Raw genomic sequence first — 25,913 nt, forward strand, 5'->3', positions numbered from 1 at the left:
TCACAAAGCTGGAAAGGTGAGAAACTCCCCTTCTCCACTGTCAGAGGACTCAACACTTCATCTCCATGCACAGACATGGTATTAGAAATGTATTTCAGATCTGCACTGGTGATCCTCATGTGCTACTACAGCTTTCCACTGCCTGTTGCTTCTCTGATTAAGGGTACTGACATAGAAGGATGTTTAAGCAGCAGTACTCACTGCTCAAACATGTTTTTGACCTCTGCTAAACCCTCAGCCTTTTATTAGGGGGCACTGCTCAATGGAGAGTACTCAAGATTGAATCCTCTCTTTCCTAGGTAAGAAGTCTCCATGTAAAACCACCTGAAGTAAGACTTAAAATGCTGCACTTCAGTGCTAAATCTCATCCACTGACTGATTCACCAAAGATGCTTATTGCCACAGGCACCAGACAGGATGAGAGAAAGGAAACATACAGAGAAACATCCCTAGGGATGGTTTAACAATATACAGGAGATCTGTGCTAATTCTAGCAATGATTTCTTCTCACAAACTGACTCAAGTCTACTCTCCATATGAAGGGAGGATGTTCAAGCACAGTGATGATACCAAAACCTGCTTATTCAGCAAATGAGACATGCTGACCAACAAAGCAATGGCCAGCACAACAGAAAGATCAATGAAGGCCAAACGACATATGATATATTTTACTTTTATTTATTCTTCCAGCTGTTTGTCCACTCTTTCCAGCAAGTTCACAAGAAGGCTGACTTTAAATCCATAAGATTTGGTATTACTTCTAGCACAGTGGAATATGTATGCAGATGAATAAAGGCTTGGCAGCACATTTGCAGTTTAAGGACCTTTGGAAAATCGTGCATTAATAGGGCTTAGTAACTACAGCCTTACTGCATTTCTTTCAGTCAGAACTATGACAGAGTTGAATTTAGGCTTTCTGATATGTTTGTAACATTGCTATTTTTCGTCTTTATGTCTTGTGATTCTCATAAACCAAGGAAAATAGCCTAGATCTGACTGCTCCTTTTAACTGCGATATATGCAGTTATATCACATAAGTGCTGAAAGTCTCTGTGCCATTAAACTGGCCACAATGGATATTATAATAAAACAGGAGACAACAGAAATAACTCCAACTTACTAGATCCCAACTAGATCCCAACATCCTACCTTAAATGCCTTCAATGAATACTTGATTTGATATAAAATTATTCAGACTAACTCTCTTTTCTGGTGTAGTATTTATATGGTAATCCTCCTTCTGGAAGGAAGCTTTCACTCATTTCAGTGTCTTTCCTTCCAATACACCATTTGCAATGCTAACACCCCCAATACTTCTGAGAACTATAAGGAAGGGATCCATAAAATACTGTGCAGGTCAAAGAAAATGTTCATTAAGTGTAACAAAAATGCCTTTTCTTTAATTTAAAAATTGATAGGCTTGCAAACTTTATCTTAAACACAAACAGTACAGTTTCACATTTTCTTTTTATTTTACCTTTTTTTTCCCCCCACATACTACCAATTGTAGCATGACACAAAATGAGACTGAAACTACTGGTTTGTTTCCATGCATGTTACTGGAAAGCTGATGAAACTATAGAATTCAACACAAGGAATTACTGGTTTAGGCTTTTTGTACCTTCAAAGTATTTTCTTACATGGCTTCTAAAACTCTTAGTCTTTTAATAATAAAACAGGTCTTTGTCCAAAATTACTGGGACTGAGGTGAAGGATGCATTTTTGGTTGAAAATAAATCTTAATTATGAAGAGTGGATCTCTTTCCAAAATGTTTTGCAACTGCTAGCCTTTGAATCATGGCAATTTCTGAAAAAATAAAAAAAAAAAATAGTGGTGCCACCTGGACAATTGAGGAGGATTACCCAAGTGACTGGGAGAGATTTAAGGCCTGGACAGACTTGTATGGGGCCTGAAAGACTTAATAATTCATGGACTTTCACGTTATTCCCCAGTTTATTGCCATGTTCAATGTACCCCCACAATTATTCCTATGTTAATCCCCTTGGTTTGTATTGTTCAGGGCTTGTCTGGACTTGCCCTCACGTCTTCCCACCAAAAGTTGTTTACTCCCTTGTTCTCCCCTGGTTTTCCCGCTCATCTCTCACTGATTGGCTGATGGATGCCGCAGTGCAGAGTGAGCTCCCATTGGTCCCCTACCCTGGATACTCCTAAAGTTCCACCCATCTTCTCCGTGTTCCCCAGTCCTGCTCTCCCCTGAGGTGTCAATCCCATGCTCCACCCCAGTTATCAGATCTCCCTTTACCCAAACCCTGTATAAGTCCTTGTTCCCCTCAATAAACTGGCCATCGCACCCTGACCTTCTACTGTGTCAGAACCCTTTGTGCAGTGTCGTGTCCCTATTCCCTTCACCCTCGGGCCGTGGCAGACAATCAGGTATATAAGTACACACTGTGTTCATGGGGCAATCACTACAATGCTGAATCAAACACAAGGTTATAAAATGTAAGATCCCAGGAATGTACTGAGGCAACTTGAAGGCTTGATTTTTACCTTTTGAAGATGGCTAGAGATTGTTCTTATCAGATTTTGAACACTATGAGAACATATGTTTTTCATTAGCCATCCTCCTTCTCCCACCTCATTCACAAGGTTGGCTTATTCTTAAATACATGGCTTTGGCTTTTACCTAAAGAAATGCAAATGTGAGATCATCCCAGTGCACTAAACAATGCTTGTTCCCAGTCACTTAAGGTTGTTCAGTTATGGTTTTGCTATTCACATATAACCATTACCTTCCACATCTGCTCTAAGCTTTGGTTTGCATGCAGAAGCCGCATGCAATGTCTCCACAGAGGGAATTCAGGCTCAGACCTTTGGAGCTGTTGGCAGTCCTCAAATAATGCACTGAAAATCACGAAGGGATGGGTCACAGGACAGAATATGCCCCCTCCTCTGTGGAGTTACAATAAGGCTTCTGATGTCGTTTGCAGTTAAATTTCCAGCCAAGAACTTCAGTATTAAACATAAATTAAATTTTGCCCATAAACTAGCTAAAAATACCTGTAGTTTCTAGAGGTGAATTATTTGCATAATTCTTAAGTATCAAGCTTCACTGCTCAAAACCCATCTGCATTTCCTAGGTGGACATAAAGCCTCAAAAGCACTATTTTTCATGTAATAAACAAATTGCAGAAAGGGTAGAAGAATACTGCCAGTCAAGTAATTCGATAAGATTTCATTGCACGTGGTGGTACAGTGAATAATTTAAAATTAAATGTTTTCCAGTTCCACTGTATCATCTGCATACTATTCATTTAGTTCCTTATATTTTGCAGAAGTAGGGCACATTTTCCAGATGCCATTTATAAGCAACAAACACTGTTCATTTTATTCCTTACTGGAAAGTACCCTGGTCTATTCACAAATTAATTTGGGAAGTGACATTGTGACAGTTAGCCCCAAATGGTGCTCCTGACACAAGCAGGAAAGAAAGGATGATTAGGTGGGATTTTGTGTTTGGCATTTCAGAATTAGGGGAGGTAATGTTTCCAGTTATATACACATAAAATTATTTCTGAGAAGACATGCTGAACTTAGGCATTAAGCTAAATACCTATAGCCCTACATTATTTCATGTTATTTTCCAAGACATCATTCATTCCCTTGTTGAAAGCTTGCTTCTTAGCAGTATTTATCTTATTTGGGAAAATTACAGATCTATGAAAGAGCTTTATTTTGTTATACTGATTTATATAACTAGTTCCTTGCACATTGGTACTAAAGAAGTAGAACTTTTCTGTAATGGCAAGGGGAGTTCATTAGTAAAACACCAAAACTGTACAACTGGAAATAAAAACAAAGCATAAAAGCATAGCATTTCACATAAGATGAGCTTTCAACAGAAATATTAAAAAAAACCAAACAACCCTCAAACACCCTGCCATTTTAACTTCAGACCAACTGCAAAGGCACTAAGAATTGAAGTGTGCAACTCATGTCCATACCTGTGAGAGTAACGACCGCAGTGAGACGCAAACCTCCAAGGTAGACTATGGCACTGTACAGTCCACTAGGCATTCCTGGTACATAACGGCAGTTTTATGTTTTCTTAGGATAAGCTGAAAACATTAACTAAATATACAAACTACATCATATTTCCATGGGGAAAAAAAAATCCAATTTAGACCATCTGAAGACAAGGAAACAAGGCATAACATACAGGACATTGTTGGAACAAGAAAGTGTTATCACATCAAAACACGTCCTTTTAAATTTAATCCAGAAAATACATAGGAATGGTGGTGGCAGAGGCAAAGGGACAGGACAAATATCAAATATCCAGTTCTAAGCATGCTACTGAGGTCTTTGTTTCAAAAAGTGAAGCTACCAAAATCACTTCAGAGGCAAGAAAGCACATATCGCCAGTCCATCCCATTTCCAGGCATTCTTCTTGTGGGCTGACACTGAAGGATCTGTTCAGTATCGTTTCCATGCCTGAGGCTGCCTAAAGCTTCCCATTAGCAAATGCTGCCTCCTGGAACTGAGGGACAAATGTCTTGAAATAGGCCCTAGTGAAAAAAAAAAAACACAACAGAAAACACATGATTAGGAAGGAGGAAACATAGAGCATGAATTGATGCAGTTGATAAGTGCCATGTTTCTGGGATAAAAAGGTTTTTTGTTTTTTTTTCTCCCCTATGTGGAAAAAACTTCACATATGGTAGCAAAGGCCCAAATACAGACAAGTCAACGGAGGAGGAAAATCATGAAGAGAAGTCAGAATATGTGCAGGAAATAAGCTCTTTATCTGTCTCCTTACAGAATCCTTGACACAATACCATCACTCTTCATGGGAGTGGTTTACATAAGATGTAGTGAATAAATATTAACAACTTTGGACAAACTGTAATTCCTTTTATTAAACTTCAAAGTTTATAGAATAATGTTCTTACTTAAGGTGTGCTTTGTATATTTTGGATCTTAGTCTACCTTCTTTACAAAGGATTGAGTGACTCATAAATCCGTAAAATGAGCTGATCCTAAGTATCCAAAATCGAGTTTGAACTGTATCTTTGAGTTTATTATGCTGAGGTACTCAACCATGTAATAAACATATTTTATATGTCCCAATGATACCGTTTATTTGCCAGTTACATTAGAAGCTGCTTCACCGTTCTGTCTATGGCTTTCTGCATCAAACTTTCACTTTCTTGCTTTTTTCTTTTTAAACATTTTATTTTTCGTTCATATCACTGGTCTGTATAAATTTCTGTTCTCCCCGCCAAAAAAAAAAATCTAAAGTGAGAATAGCTGCAATGACACTCATTACATTCTTGATCTCTCTGCTGGTTTAGCTCCTGAAGCAAACATACACCGATTAGCTTCACAATCATGACACGTTTCTAACTGCAGTAGAAGTTTTGGTGATCACTGAACACCAATCATAGCTCCTCACATCTCAAAACATTTCAAGATCACAAAGAGAATGCTCCTCTCTCTTTGTGAGGTTGTGCTTGGCAAATTAATTAACAGATAGCTGCAGTCAGCTTTTGTGCAGAAGTTGTAAACACACACCAGATGCTGTCCAAAGGTTAAAAGAGCAATGGAAAGTAAAAGCATTTCTGGACTGAGGAGATGATCCTAGAAATGGAAAACAGGAGGAGGACAACCAGCACACACATTTTATAGCATACACAGATTGTGCTATGTATTTACAGAATACACTTTGGTTTATAGAATCAAAGTTCAGAAAACAACCCTCATAATCATGCCCACAAAAGTGATTGTTCATGTTGGCACATACTCGTACATAAACCAGCTCAGAAGGTATGCCTGTTCTATATTTGCACTTTTTATAGCATACCTTTCAGATTGTAGCCTCTCTATGTCCTGGTCAGTTTTATGTATTTTGCTAGCTCAAGGAATATCACCTGCATGTTGTCAATGCCAGGAATCTATCATACTTTTACTTTTCCTTGCATTATCTGTCCTAACATTTAATTACACATCTCTGCTTGCTTATTTTAAGTACCTTCTCCCTTCCTTTTAGATAGCTTCTCTGCACATGATCTTCTTATTGACTTGAAAAATGCTACTTAAAACTTCCCTCTTCCAAAACTGTAAAAATTCTTAATCATTAAACGGTATATAAGCAGAATTATTTTCCTACATTCCATTTCTTTTCCTTTACAGCATTTCTGTGCTTTGTATTAAAACCACACTTACTGCATTATATGCAGTAATTATATATGACTTTGCTGTTAGGTAAATTCCAGAACGAATGCTTCTGATACCACAAACATCCTCCCACACCATCTTTATCTACACTTGCATCCTTTCTTTTCACTGACTCCTGCAGTAGAGCTTGTATCCTCTGCTGCAAAACAAAATCTAACACCTCCCTACATTCTGATCAGATGTACTGTTTCAAAGAGGATGTTATTTCACTGGTAGTTCATATGAACCTCTTGGCGAAGTTCCATACACTACAAAAATTCCTTTAATAGTTCATAATTTTTAAATGTCTACTTTTTTTCCTTCCATACCTTAAAGTATATGCTTAAGTTCGCCCTTATCATTTGTGGTCTTGCCCAGATTGAAACAAATGCAGTACCACACGTTTACCTGGGATGTGTTCCTCCATTTCTGCCCCTCTCCCATACACCATAGGTATCTCAGATTAGGCAAAATCTGAGATAATTATGGTTCATCACATACACATGCAAAAATAAATTAAAACACCCACCCCCCTCACCAAACCAAAACAAGAAAGACCCTGCAAAGAAATCCAAAAGCAAAATATACTTGATAGACTGTACCAGCTACAGTATATTTAATAGACTGAACAGAAAAGATGGGGAACTAGGAGAAGGGAGGTTAAACTGCTCAATGAACACTGCATATAGGGAGGGAATGGCAACTGTTAGTACATGAAAGTAATATCACTTATTTTGCATGTGTATGAAGGAGTAGAATGGGCAGCAAAGACATAACTTATTATTAGAGGTTGCTGGATGTTATATTTTTTTTTAATAACACGACTTTTTCAATGAAAAATTACGTTTTTACCCAGCTGTGTGCATTTCTGTGGAAATGCTACTGAGATTCCATCAGGAAAAGAATGAGGTATTTCAGTTTGGCTTGATCTAGAAAGATATTCTGGTTTGTAGAACTAAGCCTAAACAATTGGCTTGACATTAACCTTCATATCTGTGGTCCAACATCTCAGAGATGATGTATGTTGGCCCACAGACAAGGCCCTGGTGCATCACAAGAGTCCTAAGCACAAAAACAACAGCAGAAGTCCCTTCAAAGAACCCAGTCCATGAAGAATGATGAGATAAATCATTAAAATTTCTTCTTTCAGGAGGCATTGTGCTACTGCTAGCAGGTGCATTATAGTGTCACATTAACTGCATTTTTGTTTTCATATGTTCCAAGCAAAATTTTTTCTAAACGTTTTCATCTAAAGTTTGGGACAAAACCATATGTTAAAATGCCTGAATTGCCCGTGAAATGAAAATTCCATCATTTTTTCTCCTCTGCATACATTACCAGTAAGGAGGAAGAGAAGCACCAATCACCTTCTGAGTAAGTTTCATTTATTGACCAACTGGCATTGAAGTCAATGTATACATGGACATGTATACATTGTATACAGGACCACGACATGGACTATTTATGTGACAACAGATTACGTGAAATAACTTCAAGAGAAATATAAAATTTTTTGAAGGACAATACTCTGGTATAGATTGCATGGTAAGGCCTCCTTCACATGGAATGCTATTCCTTTAGAAAGATTTTAAATTAAGAGAAAACACTCATATTCTAGCATCCTGTACATAGAAATACGAGGAACAGTGAATATAAACATGAACTTTGGAAAAAGATTAGTTTCTCATACCCTATTCACATAAACATATTCACATGAATTTACACCCTCAACAACTTTGATCTGTGCTACACCACAGGAATTCACATAAAAATATCTGAAATTTTTTTTTTTCAGACACTTTGCCACATGATACTTTCAAGTATCTCCAAACTATTTTGAAATTATTATTTTTACATCCAGTAGATATGCTTTTCAGCTCTGGAGAACTATTATTAAAAAAAATAAATAAATCAGTAACTTGGGTACCTGTTGAATTACACTGAAGATGAAGAAAGCTAACTTGACCTATAGTCTCTCAAGGCTGTGTCAAATGGCAGAAATCAGCTTTTGATCAATGCTTTTTTTCCTTTCTGGGAAACACAGAGTTCCTTCTTTCTCCTGCTTTCCTCTACTATGTTCTTGGTGGGTCTGTATCACACTGACCTCACACTAACCTCAGAAGAACTGCATAAAATGCTCCTTCAAGTACAGAGAAACTCATTTGTACGAAGTCCACAAATATTCTTTAGCAGAGTGTTGAATACAATCAACACTCAAATAAAGTAAAACACATGTTGAGTGTTGCATCCTTCTCACAATGGTTTAGATCTCAGCTTAAACAGTGTTTAAAGAGTTGTTTTCAGTCTAGAGTGGGTGCCAATCTTCATACACTCACAGGCACCTGTCTAACTCTTTGTTGAGCATCTTACCATAAGATTCCATTGTTTTTTGTCCATTTGTTTTTGTTCCCTCAAATGGTCATTTTCCAAGTTCAAGGTAGCAAGTTATGAGGTTTCTATGGAAATTTTTCTTCGTCACTCCAGAAAACAACACATTTTGCTGTAGTTAACCACTATATATACTTGAATTTCAGGTGCTACGCTCAAGGACATCTGCTGAGAGTAAAGCACTTCTCTTTCCTTCACCTTATTATCCAGTGTAAAGAAAGTCTTGCTATTATTCCAAGTGGTAAGCATCTAAAAGAATGTAGAATTGCCTCACCTGCTGTTTAAGTATTTTCTAGTGATATGAAACACTGACTGTGGTACAAGGTCTCCAGAAGCCCATACATGTCTAAATCCCAGGGTGTTGGTTTGCAGCACTTAAAACATACTTGACTCAGAATTCACATGGTTTTGTGAAATTTCATTCTAATTGTAATGGATTTTTTTCCAGGATAATTTAGTGCTGGGTTTTTTAAATGCAGTTGGTAGAAAATCTGCATTGACCATTTGATAATACCTTTTGCCTTCAGATAGCTGAAGGTACTCTTTTTGCTGAAAATCTCCAAAGATTTTAAATTATGCAGATGCAATCTCCCATCAAACAACACTTCACATATATTTATGGTGAAAGCATTCTAACACTAACACACTTGCTTTCTGCTGTTGCTTTTGCTGGACTGGTGCTACAGTCAACAATACAATGGTTACTGCTCCTGTGTAATAAAGTTAGAAGAGCTAGCTAGGTGTTTCTATTTCTCTTAAAATCTTCATGTGGTAAATTTGGAGCAGAACACCAAGATTCAATCTCTGTGAGGAAAAAAAGCATACAAAATGCTATATCAGTGGGATTTCTGCTTTTTGTGTCTGGGACAAGGACAATCGTCATGGGGTGACGAATCATCTTCCCAAGTCATTCACAAAATAGATTCCCCTTAAACTCCTCAGTTCATGAGTGCCAAGTTTTTCAGCATGCTAGCCCTATTTGTACTCATATGTTTTATTAGTTTCAGCACAAGATGTGGGAATTCCAAGTGCCTTTTCCATCGAGAGATGATTTGAGGAAAAGGAAGCGGATGAAATAATCATGATGGTCCACATCAAGAACAGACTTAGATGTCCAGCAACATGTCTACTACCAGCACAGTGTACTCTGCCCTTGCACATTTTTTACTGGCAAATTAAAGCCCTTGAGTCAAAATCTTCATCTTTTCATAAAGACACAGAGGCTGTCATTACCTTTTCTCACTGCATCAGTCATATACATTGTGTTCCTTCTGATCTGAAGGCAGACTCAGGTTATCACACTTGGATTTTTTTCCTACTATTGACTTTGAGAGCAACCTTTATTCTTAAATATTATCCCTTATTTCAATATTCTAATTCGTTCTTGTAAAATGTTTTAGTAAGTACTGTGACTGTGGTTTAATTCTGCAAATTTTTATTTCTAACTATTATAGAACAATCCTTGTGTATTCAAAATCTGAGTAGCCAATATATTTGAAAAATACCTCCTTTTTCTCCTATTCTAGGCAAGGCATACGGGAAAATGTGAGGTTTTTTTCCCTCAACCTTTTCAAGTTAATAGATCTGACTTGGGCAGGCACTCCTGTAGTCATGGGCATCTCTGAATCCTTACGTAATCCTTCTGAATCTTCTGGAGTAAGATCTGTAGCTAGGACCCCCTTCTCCTCAGTTGTTCTCCATTGTCTGAATTGTCCAGCAGGTAAATTGAGTTTGTTTGAATATCCTGGGATCGAGGTAAGAACTGAATTGTATCCCTCCCAGCTGTATTAGATACAGCCGAGAATCCCAGGCATTTGCCCCAGCTGCTGTCCATTTCTTTCACAGGAGTTGTAACTCTAGGATTTACATCATTTTGCATCCCATATTTTCTTCCTGCTGTACCCTCAAGGAACTGCTGTAGGACATCTACAAGTTTCTTCAAATCCACTGAATCCTGACAGAAAAACATCAACTCCACAGATGACTGATCTTCATAAATTAGCTAGAATATCAACATTCTCCCCTCTTCCAATTAAATTAGGTGAAAACAGAAATTAAGAAGGGTGCAGGTCTGAGTGAAGGACAGCTTGAGGCTTCTTGAGGTTCTTGACCTATTCCTCCCAGACTAGTATTATTATGCTGACACTTTGCAATAAAATCTTGTTATATAAATTATTTCAACAGCACAGCCATATTAGAATTATAAAACAGCTTCTCCAGGCTTTATCAATGTCACCTGATTATTTAGTTTCTGAAGTACAAAGTATTTTTGCATACTACATACATATGTAGCATGCCTTTGTATTTTTATGTTCCTGTTGCAACTTGTTTTGACACAATGAAAACCTGTTTTGAAAATACTGAACACCTACAACAATCCCTTCTGGGTGCCAGACGAGAGGATTTGTCCTCCTGTGACTACACAGGCACATCCAGCTGGTTTGGTTCATGTAACCCCTAATAATTCATCTCCTGTGTAGAAGATATTTACCATAACTTTCCAAACTCTCTAAGATTTGCTGTTTGTTTATGACAGAAGAATGTCAAAGATGCCAACTTCTGGGTTTTCTTCTTTTTTTTTTTTTTTTAATATAATTGTTTTCTTTTCAAATTCCTTTTGTCAGGAGCTATCTAATTTAACATGATTAGTACTAATTAAGAAAGGAACTTAAATTAATAAATTGTTGCATTAATTCCAATAGTGGGTATGTATTTAGGTCATATTCCATATGACTGCGCATTAGGTCCTTACCCTGTGGTTATGCCCTCCTCCTGCATCTCTATGCCTTGCACTGACAAGGGCTGAATGCAAATGTGTGGAAATCTACTGAAAGCCCGTTCTTTCAACAGGCCTCATGCCAATGTTCGAGGCGTAAGTTTTTCCTTGTAAACTCAGACGTGAGACATTTGAACCTCCTTGCTATTCTTACTATATATAATGCATTAAAAACATAGTTCCATTGGGCGAACCACGCTGTCTATTTATTCACAGGCACTTCCAGAGCATTCCTTACCAGGCTAAAGATATGTGGGCACTCACAGCAGAGCAGAATAACTCAGTCTCCTGCTTTGGGATGACTATGGGATAACAGACTAATTCTACACTAGACATTTTATGACAGCTCTATTAGAAGAAAAATGATTGTTATATCATTCTCTCCACATCTAAGATGTTACAGTAATTGAAGTGACAAACAGTGCTCAGCACTCCAACTTTTGGTTGCCTAGCTGAAAATGGGATGTAGCAAGCAGGCCCACAATAGCGCCGGGTGCCAAGCGCTAATGAAAATTAGGACTTATTATGGAAGGCACAAGGCACTCAGGAGGCAGCAGCATTCCTAAACCACGATTCAAATCTGAACATCACTAAAACTTATCCAAGCACAGCACAGAACGACAAAGGTACCTTCCAGGATTTCTTTCTCTCTTCAAATATATGTAACGATACTTGGCACGAATTCATGTTTCTAAACTAAGCTTCTCGACGGTATGCTCTTTGGGATGTGGTTTATAATTTCCATACTAGGCAGCTTTATCTATGGCAAATATTTTGCTTTTATGTGAAACACAATGTCTACACAGTTCTCCATTTTATACATCTCCAAAACTGGTGATGCCAAGCAAACATCTCAAGTGTTTACACAACAGCAAGACAATAGTTCTTAAATTACTGCTACTGTAACTGGCTAAACACACAAATGTACAAAGGAGTCTGAACCCAATGCCATTATGCTGCTGGCAATTTTTTTTTCCGTGTGCCAAAAAATATGCATCACAATCTCTCTTCCTCTTCTAATATTTTATCTCTCTACCCTCTTTTCCTGTGAATTACCTACAAGGAGTTCAGTAAACTTCTTATGCTCATTTCTACCTGCCAGTCTACACAAGGCACTGACTCTGCAGCCAGGCTGAGGGACAGAATAATAATCAAGACCAAGAGAACTAGAGGTCTGTAGCAGGCAGCCACAAAAATGCAAGTTTTTAAGAAATACTATTGTTGTCAGCTCAGCTCATAATATTACACGACAGAAAACTGTCTCCAAAATTACAAACAAACCAAAACCTGTGCTACCAAAATCATAACAGGAAACAGAAGTGGCAGAGCTAGTGAAACCAAGTACACATCAGAAGTTTAAACACTAAAATTCACTCATGTCCAAAAGCTGTTTTCTGTATTTTACTAACAATGTCTTTTATCTCCACAAATTCCTGTGGAGTTATAACCATTTCTGATTCAAGTCACACAGAAAGGTACAAGAAATGGTTATATTTAGACATGTTTTTCAATAGTTTGCTGACTGCAGAATTAACAGGTGGCTTTACTCCATATGAAGCAAACAGAAACAAAAATTAACTTTTCATGTGGTTATACATTTGCATCTGTTCTGAAAACCTATGATATCAATTGATTTTATAAATAAAGTCATGAAGAATTCAACATTGGTCTGCTGTAAAACTTAAGAAGACTTTGCTGCCCAACTTACCATAAACCAAATGAATCTTGACAATCTGTTCAAATCATGAAACAACCATAAATATAACAACCTGACTAAAGGCAAAATATAAAGGAAGGGAGTTCTAGGGAACTGCTGTGGAGCCAGGATTGTGATCATTACGTAGGCTGGCAATTAATGTTTATTTTAAAGCAGCAGCATAAGTAGGGTCATCACTTTGCAGAAGATACTAACTTTGGTTCCAAGAATATACGTGCTCACAAATGTATGGACCTTTACTGACAATTACAGATAAAAATTACAGCTACTGGACATAATCAGAGCATGCAGACCAAAGCCAGTAACTATGCAAGCAACTTTTTTGAATCATCTGAAAATAAAGATACTGAGATTTAATCTCTCACAGGTTTCTGATACAGATATTTAGGAATTTACAAAGGTGTATTGCACAGATACAGTGGCTCTAAGTGTCCCAAAGCACACATGGCAAAATGAACCTCTCATTTTGAAAGAGTTTTATCAATGCCTTCTGTTTGCCAGTCAGTTCAAGACATAAACACTTCCTTCACCTTCTCCACAATGAACATAAATAGATTTGCTTCAGTCAGATGAAAGCTTGTGGTCTTAGATCATAGCAAATTTTGTTTCTGCTTTCTTAACTTCCATTTTCCCCAGGGTGTAGTGGGTGTCTGTGAAGGGTGCACTGGAATATCTCTGTCATAGCATGGTCAGTGCACTTCCTTATCAGTGGATCATGAGAATGATATTCCAAGACCATCACGGAAAAACTCAATCTTCATATAGTCTTTTTAAATACAGTGTTAATTTGCAGGAAATTTCCAGTCCTATGAGCTAGAGCATAACAAGCATGCTCTATTTTTCCTAGATGCTGAAGTGCCATAGCCATATTTTTCCACTCCAGATAAAGGTTAGCTTCTTAAAGAAATACTGTTTATGCAAGATACATATTATTTCCCCCTATCTAGGCTACATAAATACACATTGAGCTTTACTGTTGGAGACTAATTATTTAGCAAACTATTTAGTAGATTTGAAGGAGAGAGTCAATGCCAGACAAGATTCTACTAGGAACCTCTTCAAAGTATAAAGAGTAGGGTGAAGAATACAATGAAATAAGGAGGGGGGGAAGTAGGGACAATATAAATAGTAGGAGAAAGCAGAAAAGACTGGGCAAAAATACATTCAGGAGGAAAGCTCGTAAGGAAAGACAAGTGTAGAGATCCAAGAAGAAAGGAGCTCACAGCAGTAATAACAGAACTTGAAAAATCTTTAAGAAATTATCGAATCCCTTAATTGTACTTCAGAGGCAGAAATGAAGGGTTACACCACAGATGCATCCATAATGAGTCTGACAACCAGCATTCTCGAAAACAAAGTTTGCTTGCAGGTGAAAGTACTGATTTCATCATGCCATCCGCTTTGCTTTGCCAGATTGCTTATCAACTACTGGGGCCGAAGGCAACATACCAAACCATAAAAGAAACCTCCCGGGATATTCATTAGGACAAACCACTCAGAAGGAAAGGGATGAGATGCCACACATCTGTGATTATATAAAACATATTAAAGAAGTTGTTTCTCTTTGCTATTCAAAAGACAAATATTTGCTATCAGAAATAAAAGGAAATTCTTACAAGGTTGGAGACCTATCCAAAGGGGAAAACAGACAGAAACAAACCTTAACACTAATAGGTAAAAGCACAGTAAAGCAAATAAAAGATGAAGTTGATGAACAAATTAGCTGTGGCCCTCGAAATAAACACTTGTCAAATAGTACAAAAATCCAGTCAAAAAGTAAAAAGAATGCTTAGAAGAAATAAAAGTCACAAAGAATAAATGAAATGGAGCTGCTTAAAGAGGCTGCCATACCAGAATTCTGCTTTCCAAGAGATGTACCAAAAGATCTGACTCATGCAGAAATGTCAGCCAGAAAGGTAATGAACAAATCAACAAAACACAAGCAAATCAGCAGCCCCAGATTACATTCACACCCAAGTTAAAGAGAAACTCAAGTGTGAGAAAGCTAAACTCTTAAATAGCTTGTAACCTCATGCTTAAAACAGCTTGGTACCAGAGAAGTGTGATGTCAATCAAAAAAATGTCTGGATGTCTGGGAGGACAGAAGGATAGAACGAACTATGGGCCAATAAATCTCACGTCCATACCTTACAGAGAGAGAGTTAATAGAAGAGAGACTGTTAATAGAAACCATAAATTTATAAGAAGTCCAAAATTAGTGGACTTGAGTAAATATGATATATTGGTTAGGAGGCAAACTTGTGCTTCACAGGTCTCTTATTTTCTTCAGGTGTCAAAACCATGTGGACAACAAAAATTCAAGTGACACATACTGCTCAACTTTCCTGCAGCTATTTGGGAAGGCTTTTCAAAGGCTTTTCTCTCAGCAGGAGAAAAGATCCATGAATGGATAAATACAGGTCAAGATAAGAAGAAAAAGACAGGAATGAATGATGAATACTATTAGGATGCAGTCACCTGAGAACTGCACAGAAATGGGTGTTCCGACCTGTGTTGTTCATATTCCTACACAATATACAAAAGTAAGCAAAAGAAGATGGAAAGGTTTGTTAATGCTAACAATTTAGTGGGGGGGGGGGGGGGAAATGCACTATTATGAGGAACTGCAGGTGGTTCTTACAGCACTGGGAGACTGGGAGATAACATACCAGGTGAAAAGTCAATATTGACAAACATGAAAGGGAAATATGCGAGGAAAAAGACTTAATTTTACATACACAAAAAACACAGGCTCTGAAAAACAGATAGAAAGGAGATCTTGGTGCTAAAAGAACAGTGTAACTAACCTTCAGTTGTATGCAAAAAGCCAAATCAAATGTTATTAGAATTGGAATAAAGAGTAAACCAAACAGTATCACTACTTCACCATATAAACGCATGGTGAATGCACTGATGAGCAACATGCAGCTTTGTGTCTCAGAAAGAATATGACAGAAATAGTAAAGAGAGAAAGAAGTGGAACAAGGGCAATCAGAAACATGGAAAGGTTCTGGAGAAGGAAGGAGCGAGCAGAGCAAGAGAAAAGGTGACAAGAGACATGAAGAGGGTCATAAAACAAAGGTTTTGGAGGGGATCAGTGGATTAATTATTTGTTGCCTCTTTTCATACAAGAGCTAGAGAATAACAACTGGAGTTACGAGGAAGCAGGAATGCAAAAATCCAACAAAGCTTGTTCTTCACACCTTATGTTACCTGTGCAATCCCTTGGCACTGAATTTTGTGATGTTATTATGTGGGTTCAAGAAGCAATCAAACAGAAGGAAAGCTACGTAGGGTTACTGAACAGAAAGGTATCAATTCTGGATAAAGAAACCCTTGAGGATGGTAGAACACGCAATGAAAATATGGCTACATGCTCTGCCATGCTCTTCCACAGGCATTGGCTACTGCCTATTGATACAGACATGATAGTGGGCTAAATGAATGTTGAGTTTTACCTAGTATGACTGTTCTTTGTGTTTAATGGAGCTATTACAAATATTACTCAAAGGACAAGAGTATGGAGCTCATCTAGTACTTTTACTTCGCTGTTTATTTTGTAACTGATCAAGCAACACTACTTATCTGGGCTATTGAACCTCAAGCTTCTGCCAGACCTATGCATTTCTCTCTATCCTTTTCTTAAGGGAGGACATTTTTTTCATCTGTTCCTAACTATACTTCCATGCTCTAATACAGATTTAGCAGCTTTGATAAATGTATAATGGAGTTCTCCAATAAAGCCAAATCAGACGCGTTTCATAGTATTTCTAGAATGCCACTTAACCCTGGTTATCTAAGAACCACCTACGTTAAATCCTAACCTTTAATTCCTACAAAGCAGTTGTCTTCCAGCTAAGGGCTATTATATTCCACTTTAACCAAGCCAACTTCTTAATTCTCTTCCGTGCATTTCTCTTGTCAATATATGAGAGAATAGTTTTTTGCAGAAAGAATATTTACTATATATTGAAATGCACATATGTACAGTTCACACATATACATAGTATCTACACAAAACCAGAGAAAAACTAATTGCCTAACAGATTTTATTTCTATGCACTTCCTATAGCACCTATACTCCTTATCTTTAAATAGTTGTTTTTCTTTTCCCACAGTCAAAGCTTTAATGAGAAGTGACCAGAAACAAATACCCAGGCCCTTCTGTCTTGGCTGAAATCCACATAATGCATGACAGCACTGAAGATCCCTGGCAGGCACCTGTCAGAAACTAACATACCATAACTTAAGAGTCAGGCTTAATTATCCAAGGAGACATTTAAAGAAAAGTATGTGAAAAATATGACTCAGTAAGTGCAAGTATCATGTGTATGCACTGTACTCTGTAGCGTATGCAGAAACAATGTAAAAATAAAGTAATATCCTGGGAAAACTATAATTAAAAGCTCTATCTACTTAGCCTATTATATCTTAAAATCAAAATAATTTTGTTATTAAGTTTTGCAGGTAAATCGACTGCAGAACACGCTACAAGCACAAATGCAATCACCAATTATTTTAACCAAACGTAATTTTTTCCATTTTTCTTTCTACTGTTCACATGTAATTCTTACAGCTGACACTTCCATGGAAAATCAGAGTTTTGATTTAATGGTCTATAAAATCAAATTAATATCTTCATAGTCTTCACACGTCTGGGTCGCCACATCTCTTCTTGTTATGGCTGTCATAGCGTATTGCCCATTTTTTGTTGTGAAGAGCAGCCCACCGGCGGCAACACAATGTCAGCCTGACTCGATTTCAGGCAAGGAAATCACTTCTGTTCAGTTTCTGATGCAAGACTATCAAAAACCATAGTTAAACCAGCGACCCAGCTCAGCACTTCAGCCCTTAGTTTGTAGCTATCCCACTGCTTTTCTCCAGAAAGAATCCTCTGAGCCTTGCAAACGTTCAAACACACGCACACGTGCCTATGGAAGGATGATGACTGTGTTTTATGCTTCTGTTCCCTACTCTCATTTTCCTAAATTTTTTTCTAAGTAAGTTTAAGGTAACACACAACAGACACAAAGGCAGTCATGAAAAAAGCTTTGTGAGGTGAGTATATATGTAAATGCAAATAAGGTAGTTTTTGGAAAACTACTCTTTAAAGATGACTAATGTGCATGCAAATCACATAATACATGCAAATACAATTTGTTACTTTTATGAATAAGCAGAAAAAAAAATACTTAAATACAACCCAAATAATAACAAATGATTTATTACCTTAATTAAACCTGTCAAGGAGAGAAGATTATAAAAAAAGGTGCAATGTTTACATGTAAACTTAACAGGGAGATTCAAGATAACAGAGGTGGAAATCAAAAGTTTCATGGAAACAGTGAAACTTACTATTTTAAAAGAATCTGAAATATAGTACGAGATATTCTGCCTAAAATGTGAAAGAAATCTGACTTAATAACAAAAAAATGGATGAGTTGAAACTGGTTAATGTCAAAATAACAAAAAAAATAAATCATTAGGGCACTCGAAATTTACTGACTACAACAGCAAGTCTTTGACATATAACAACTGAGTTTGTCTAAACAGCAACACAACAACCGTCCCTTTTTCTTTTCAAATATTCTTTTATTAGACTAAGAAATGCAATTTTTTAATCTGTAAATGTAATCATAGAATCACAGAATTGTTTAGTTTGAAGAAGACCTCTAAGTTCATTGAGTCCAACCATTAACCCAGCACTGCCAAGTCAAGCACCAAATCATGTCCCTAAGTGCCACATACACACGCTTTTGAAATACTTCCAGGGGTGGGGAGTTCACTTCCTTGGGCAGCCTTGCTTGACAACCTTTTTGGGGAAGAATTTTCCCTAATATCCAATCTAAACCTCCCCTGGCACAACTTGAGGCCATTTCCTCTTGTCCTGTCACTTATCTGTGGGAGGAGGCCGACCCTCACCTGGCTCCAGCCTCCTTTCAGGTAGTTGTAGAGAGAGATAAGGTCCCCCTGGAGCCTCCTTTTCTCCAGGCTAAACAATGCCAGCTCCCTCAGAGGCTCCTCACAGTACTTGTGCTCCAGACCCTTCATCAGCTCTGTTGTCCTTCTCTGGACACATTCTGGCACTGCAATGTCTTTCACGTGGGGGCGTGGGGGGCAATGATACACATGATACATGTCATGTAATTTGATGACAGTCAAGGAAAAGGTATCAATGAGGCTGAAAATGCCATGGCCCAGTTTACCATCCTGACACTTTCTAACCATTTCACATGTTTCTGCTGGGCACAAACCACAGCTGCAGCTGTGCTGGGAATACATATGTAGCTCACACAAGATGTGTCTGCATATAATCTTAAAATGCACTTGACCTTATGGCACAGCAACAGCCAATATACAGTTGAGAGCACTTGAGCCCTTTTAAGCTTTCACCCTCAGAGTGCCCTATGGGATATATGAAATTAACACCACATTCAGCAAACACTGGTGAATGGCCAGGGACAACACTGTTATTCAGAAACCACTTTTATCAGCAAACCAAAAAAATAAAAAATGAATACAAACCTTTGGAGCAACTTTTTATTGTGATACCAGTTTTCCATCCTCCTGCTATTTTTAATGGTGAGTAGGTGGATTTATGTAGGATAAAAGAGTAAACTGAGTCCTGACTTGCTGTCCCTGAAGTATAACCTAAGTCTACAGAGCAGCAGTGGATCGGACAGAAACTGGGTCAGAGTGCATCTAAGAACTGAACTTCATTTGTATAAACAAACAAGCTTTATTTACAGTATTCCTTCATAAAATCCCAGGCTTCAAGTCTGCATGTTCTTTAAAGACTCCATTTATGTACACTTGAATGCCTATTTAAGCAAAAAAACAAGAAAGCTTTCCCATGGAAACCGCACAGAGATGTTTTACTTCACACGTACACCACAAACAAGGCTGCTAACTTTCCATAATTTACTGTATTTTCTTAGACTTGCCATTGTATTTTAGGACCAAATCTTTTGGAGAAGCTGCTTACGCAGGAGGCCACAGACATATAAATAAATGACCTAAAAGAGGCAAAGCCCAAGATATGAACTGAGAGGAAACAGCATCTTGGCAGCTTGTAAGAAAATTTCAATATTTTTGGTTTCCCTGTTTCTATCTGGAGAAACAGGTTAAAATTTTGTGTTTAGTTGAGAAACAAGCAATCTGGAGGCCATTGGAACTGCATTATTAAATCAGGACTTGATTCATCCCTTAGAATTAAATCAAGCCAGAGGACAATCCCTGGGCTAAGACAATAGCAAGCTTCAGTTACCAGATGCTATCTCTCAGCAAGGAATCTAAGTCAGAGGGCCTCAAAGGATCCCAGTTTTTAAAATCTGCTTAAGAGGACAGAGAGAGAGAGAGAGATTGACTTCTTGGGCTTTATCAGACAGACATAAATTGGTTCAATTACTTCAGCAAGAACATGAGCAGTTTTTCTCTGTGAATAAAATACAGCCAGCTAAAATCATACTCTGTTTTGAGAATTTGCCTTTTAGATTCAGGTGATATGTCTCTAAGCATGAATGCACACAATCTACTTTTGTATGCATGCATTTTAGGGGACAAATTTTGCTCCTACTTATAGTTACTACTGATTGTCTCAAGGCTACAGTAAAGGGTTAAGTCCTAACTTCAAAAGAGATGGTTACTTCTGCTGGGGGCCACAAGATAAGCAAGGACACCAAGACTTTCAGGTTTAGTCCCTGCACTGAAAGAATTGGATGGGCTCACCTGTTTGGAAAAAAAACTCAAACCAAAACAACAACCCTGGGAGAAATCTGGGCATAGAATCAAAGTCCCTTTGGCATGAACTTATGACAACTCTGCCCATGAATAAGCAGGCTGTGTTGAATTGCTGAAAACAGAGGCAGGGCTTGCCAAAACTGAGGATGAGGAAATCTCTGACTGATACTATTTCAAACTTGATGATGCTTCTACAGTTGGTGTGAGAGCAAGGAAAAGCTGTCCTTGATGGTGTCTTTAGCTCCAGTGAGGAACACTGATCCCTGAAGTGTCTGAGAAGAAGGGCAGAGAATTTGGTCAGATACTGGAAAGTCAAGTGGGAGATCCTGTGGCCCTACAGCAGTGGCCGGGAAGATAAACAAGAGATGTTTTGTCTCAAAGAATGCCAAGCACTTGGGAAACCATTTGGATAAGAGGGAAAAAGACTATATATAAGCAAAACCTAATTGACAGTATTTAGAAACATAAACCAGTTGTCTCTGATTTAACCAGGGCTAAATTTACTTCAGCTGAGTAGAATGACATGGTTTCTAGAGGGTAAATAATGAATCCTTCTTTTTGCTTTTAGTGGGGAGGTTTTGATGTGGTGTTTGAACTAATATATTTAATTACAATGCTTTCCTATATATCAACATATATTCCCATATACTTGGTTCCTAGCTTCTCTACAGTAAAAATAAAATAGAATGAAGTTATTTCATTGTGTAGAAACACACTAACCTATTCTAGCAAATATTTTAAACACTGTTTACATAAGATGCTTGATTGTGATAAAAATCTTTCTTAAAATATGTTCACACATATCATAACATCATACTTTTCTTGATACAGATTTATTTATGGTACCTACTCAGGAATCACTAGTTGTTCCTGCAAGCGAAGCGCTTTTAACTAGAGCAGCTTCTCTGTCTCTTTGCAGCTCAATGGTAGCTATTTCAGACATCTCAGCACACTGTCTTCCCCCGCTTCTCATCATCTTTCTCATATTACGTACCCAGTGTAGAACTTAAAATGCAGAGACTCAAACGTAAGAGTGAATAACCTCACAAACATACATGTGATAGTAAGTGTACACATTTAGTGCTTTTCGAGAGAACTGTTATAATACTTTTAAATTTCAAGTGCAGGGCAGAGAAGTCCAATTGTATACACCCACTCATAAGTGAATGCACTTAGCAGACGACACATAGGTACTTGTAAGCTTTCAGCTGCAAAAGAAATGCATTTGTAGTATGGTTATAAAAAAAAAGCCACGGTAATGCTTCCAGATATTGTTTCTTCTTTTTTTTTTTTTTAAATAATAAACAACATACTCATAATATTCTGCTAGAGAAAAGAAGAAAGTCCACACCAAAAAGAAAATTAAAAAAATCACACTTTATCAAGAAATGCTGCTCCTTTAAATCATATGGTGGCAAAACCAAATTTCTATTAAATTTCTATTCTATTTCTCTGGTGGGAAAAAAATTTCTATTACAGTGCATCAAAATCAAAAACCAAATGTTACTTGATGTTGTCCATAAAATTTAAATTAGTATAAAAATCTACAAATGCATAAGTCAATTGTTGTTTGCTTCTATCATTTCCTAATTACAGTCTCTGACCATGCCATTCATTTGATTTACTCAGCTTGATTTATTTTTGTTTCAACTCTTATTTATGCATATTTGCAGATTTAATTTAATCTTCTGACTGTCACTCAAAATGTTCATCCCAATATGCCTTGTTATTTATGCGGTTTGATGCTTTTATATGCTGAACAACTGATAATCAGCCTACTTAAATCTCTTGCTGTTCTAACATTTTTACACTTCGCAAAACTGAAATACTGCAGCAAGGCTGCTGCCCATGTTGCTCCATTCAGGTAAAATCTGTTCTGCTTCATAAGAAGGCAGGGATAATACCTAGCTTTGGGGGCACCGCTGCCCATGGTAGCTTGCCCTTGCAACAGAACCACTCTGGGAGGCTGCCTTATCCTCTTTAACAAGAGAGGGTACTCAGGCTGAACTGGTGTCTCCCCAGCCTGAAACAAGGGCTTGCAGAAAAAATGTGGAGGAAGAATCAGAGATTCTCTCTTTCCAACCAACAAAAAAGCAGTAAAGCAAGAGACATTCAGACTTTCATATAACTTTCTCAGGATCTGATAGGACTCTCTCCTATGCTGGATTGGTGGTTTGCTCTACCTCCTCCTGTTCTTCCATGTCTTTTTATTACAGCTGAATTCCATTTCTTTCAGGTTTTTCTTCCCTGCTCTCTCCATCTCACATGCTTCCCTTCAGGGTCCCCTCAATACCCACACAAAACCAGGGAGTTACCTTGACTGACTGCTACCATGCAGATTACTCCTGCTGTGGGCTATCTCATCTACTTATATTGGAAGTTCTTTGGAGCAGAGACTGACACCACTCCATGCCCATACAATGCCTAGCAGAAAGAGCCTCCTTTTAATCAGTCCTCTGGCACTAATGTAATAAGCATGATTAGTAAAGTAACTGTCTACACTCACCTATGGGAATGCTAGGACTGTATGAGAACGAAAACAGGTTCAGCTTTTGTAATGCTAGAAATGGACAGTTTAATCCATGAAACTTCTACCCACAGAAACCCATGTAACAAAAGCAATATTTACTAGGAAAAGGCAATCTGACTTACTTTGCTCTCTTGGCCATTTCGTTGCCATCCCAGCGCGGGCTGTAAGGGTAATTCTTCTGGGCCTGGGAGTACAGCTGGCCACTGTTGGTGAAGTGGTAGACGGACTGAAATGTTAGGGTTGGTTGGTCTCGTGGAAAGTACAGGGGTAGGTCAACTGTAATTCAAAAAGAAAAAAAAAATCATAAAAATACACCATTGCATTTTCTCCCTTTTTTACTGGGAAAATATCAGTCCTTTCTATGTGTTTAAAGGGGACAGAAAAGAAGAAATTGATGATTAGTTCTAAAATATAGCTCTGTATTTCTCACAAGTAATGATTCCAACCTATTACTGGATGAGATGCTTCGCTTTATCAGAACACTTTTGTAAAGCACATAATTAAAAAAATGTTAGTGTATTTCTATGCTAATCATAAAATTAACATCATGATTACTTTGTTATAAAAAATAAGTTATTTTCCTTTTACTGTGAAATTTTTCCCTATAAAAAATCACAAAATACGTTCTATATACCATTCAATAATCAATTTTCTCTTTATCTGCTTTAGGCAATTCGTTTTAATGCCCTTTTGGACATAAAAAGCATTATCATTCTCCTTTTACAGCTGCCTGGGTCCTAAAGTGGTTAAATGATTTGATAAAGAATGTAGAAAAATTCAGTCACATGAGCTGGAAAAGATTTCAACTTGCTGTCATCTGCTAGACAAAAAAAACACCCACAACCCCAAAAACACACTGCAAAGTCATTAATACCCAAAATATCTCACTAAAAATAAAAATCAGAACCTCTTAGTTCCCTTTGCTTATCACTGTCTCATGATCAGCTAGGTCTGGCAGAACAATAAGATGGCCTACAACAGTTAGAAACTGGTATATATTTTCATGGTCAGAAACTGGTTTTTTCACTTTTTCATTGTTAGAATTATAGTTTATATTTTCTTGGTCTACTTTCAATTTCAGAAATCTGTAGTTAAATTGAGTTATGACAACAGACTAGAATTACTAATATCACAGAATCATAGAATCAGTGAGGTTGGAAGGGACCTCTGAGATCATCAAGTCCAACCCTTGATCCACTACCACTGTGGTTACTAGACCATGGCACTCAGTGCCACATCCAGTCTTATCTTAAAAACCTCCAGGGATGGAGAATCCACCACTTCCCTGGGCAGCCCATTCCAATGTCCGATTTCTTCCTAACATCCAACCTAAACCTCCCCTGGCACAGCTTAAGACCATGCCCTCTCGTCTTACTGATAGCTGCCTGGGAGAAGAGACCAACTCCCACCTGGCTACAACCTCCTTTCAGGGAGTTGTAGAGAGTGATGAGGTCTCCCCTTGAGCCTCCTCTTCTCCAGGCTGAACAACCCCAGCTCCCTCAGCCTCTCCTCATAGGACTTGTGCTCCAGTCCCTTCACCACCCTCGTCGCTCTTCTCTGGACCTGCTCCAGCACCTCCATATCCTTCCTGAACTGAGGGGCCCAGAACTGGACACAGTACTCCAGGTGTAGCCTCACCAGTGCTGAGTACAGGGGAAGAATCACTTCTCTGGACCTGTTGGCCACACTGTTCCTGATCCAGGCCAGGATGCCATTGGCTTTCTTGGCCACCTGGGCACACTGCTGACTCATGTTCAGCTTCCTGTCAATCCAAACTCCCAGGTCCCTTTCTGCCTGGCTGCTCTTCAGTCACTCTGTGCCCAGCCTGTAGCGCTGCAGGGGGTTGTTGTGGCCAAAGTGCAGGACCCAGCACTTGGTCTTGTTGAACCTCATCCCATTGGAATCAGACCATCTCTCCAGCTTGTCCAGGTCCTCTGCAGAGCCCTCCTGCCTTCCAGCTGATCGACACTCCCCCTCAACTTAGTGTCATCTGCAAATTTGCTGATGGTACACACTCAATCCCCTCATCTAAACCATTGATGAAGATATTAAACAGAACTGGATCCAACAGTTCTGTTTAATATGTTTAATATAACATCAACGTTAACAGAATAAAGCGGATTTCTTTTAAAGGTGTACACTTAACTTATAAAGCACCTATAACTGTACTTTTTGTTAACCTCCAAAGCCCAGTTCTTTAATTCTGCACAATGAAAGAACACTGCAGTAGAATTGTATTTTAAATACTTTCTGGAGCAGAGATTCCAGCACTTCCTATGAAACTCTGTTTACAGGCTCAGATACCAGTGTAAGACAGGTTTTACTTTCCAAATTCCATGCTATTATGCCACTAGTTCCTTCATTTTTCAGGTTTTCTAATCACATCTAAATACTCTGATGTGCATCAGCCACACCATATCTTCCTTTTCCCTAAATTACCCTGCAAGATCTAGGAGTAAAAGCCGTTTGTAGCCATGAAGTACACAAAACCAAATGTGCTATTCCAGCTGTAGTCTCAAAATACAAGAAATCACTGTGGATGACAGCGCTTGCTCAGTTCATGACCCAGTGTCTGATCCACACG

The 25,913-nt window shown here is 38.1% G+C and overlaps 1 protein-coding gene across 2 annotated transcripts in view; it reads right to left on the minus strand.

Annotated features, from left to right (window-relative positions):
- Positions 1-657: 657 nt before the first annotated feature.
- Positions 658-25,913, minus strand: part of BRE (brain and reproductive organ-expressed (TNFRSF1A modulator)) — a 171,188-nt gene continuing 145,932 nt past the window's right edge. Inside the window, exons 11-12 of one of the 2 annotated variants that reach the window (XM_017834239.1) lie at positions 23,452-23,605; positions 658-4,530 (exon numbers count right to left, since the gene is read on the minus strand). In XM_017834239.1, coding sequence (XP_017689728.1) covers positions 4,467-4,530; positions 23,452-23,605 — 218 coding nt within the window. In that variant the 3' untranslated portion in view covers positions 658-4,466. Of the gene's footprint in view, positions 4,531-21,987; positions 22,008-23,451; positions 23,606-25,913 lie in introns of those variants that run through there. The other variant, XM_017834238.1, reaches the window with a different exon arrangement.

This window comes from Lepidothrix coronata, unplaced genomic scaffold, assembly GCF_001604755.1.
Source record: "Lepidothrix coronata isolate B3197 unplaced genomic scaffold, Lepidothrix_coronata-1.0 Scaffold230, whole genome shotgun sequence".
Taxonomy (NCBI): domain Eukaryota; kingdom Metazoa; phylum Chordata; class Aves; order Passeriformes; family Pipridae; genus Lepidothrix; species Lepidothrix coronata.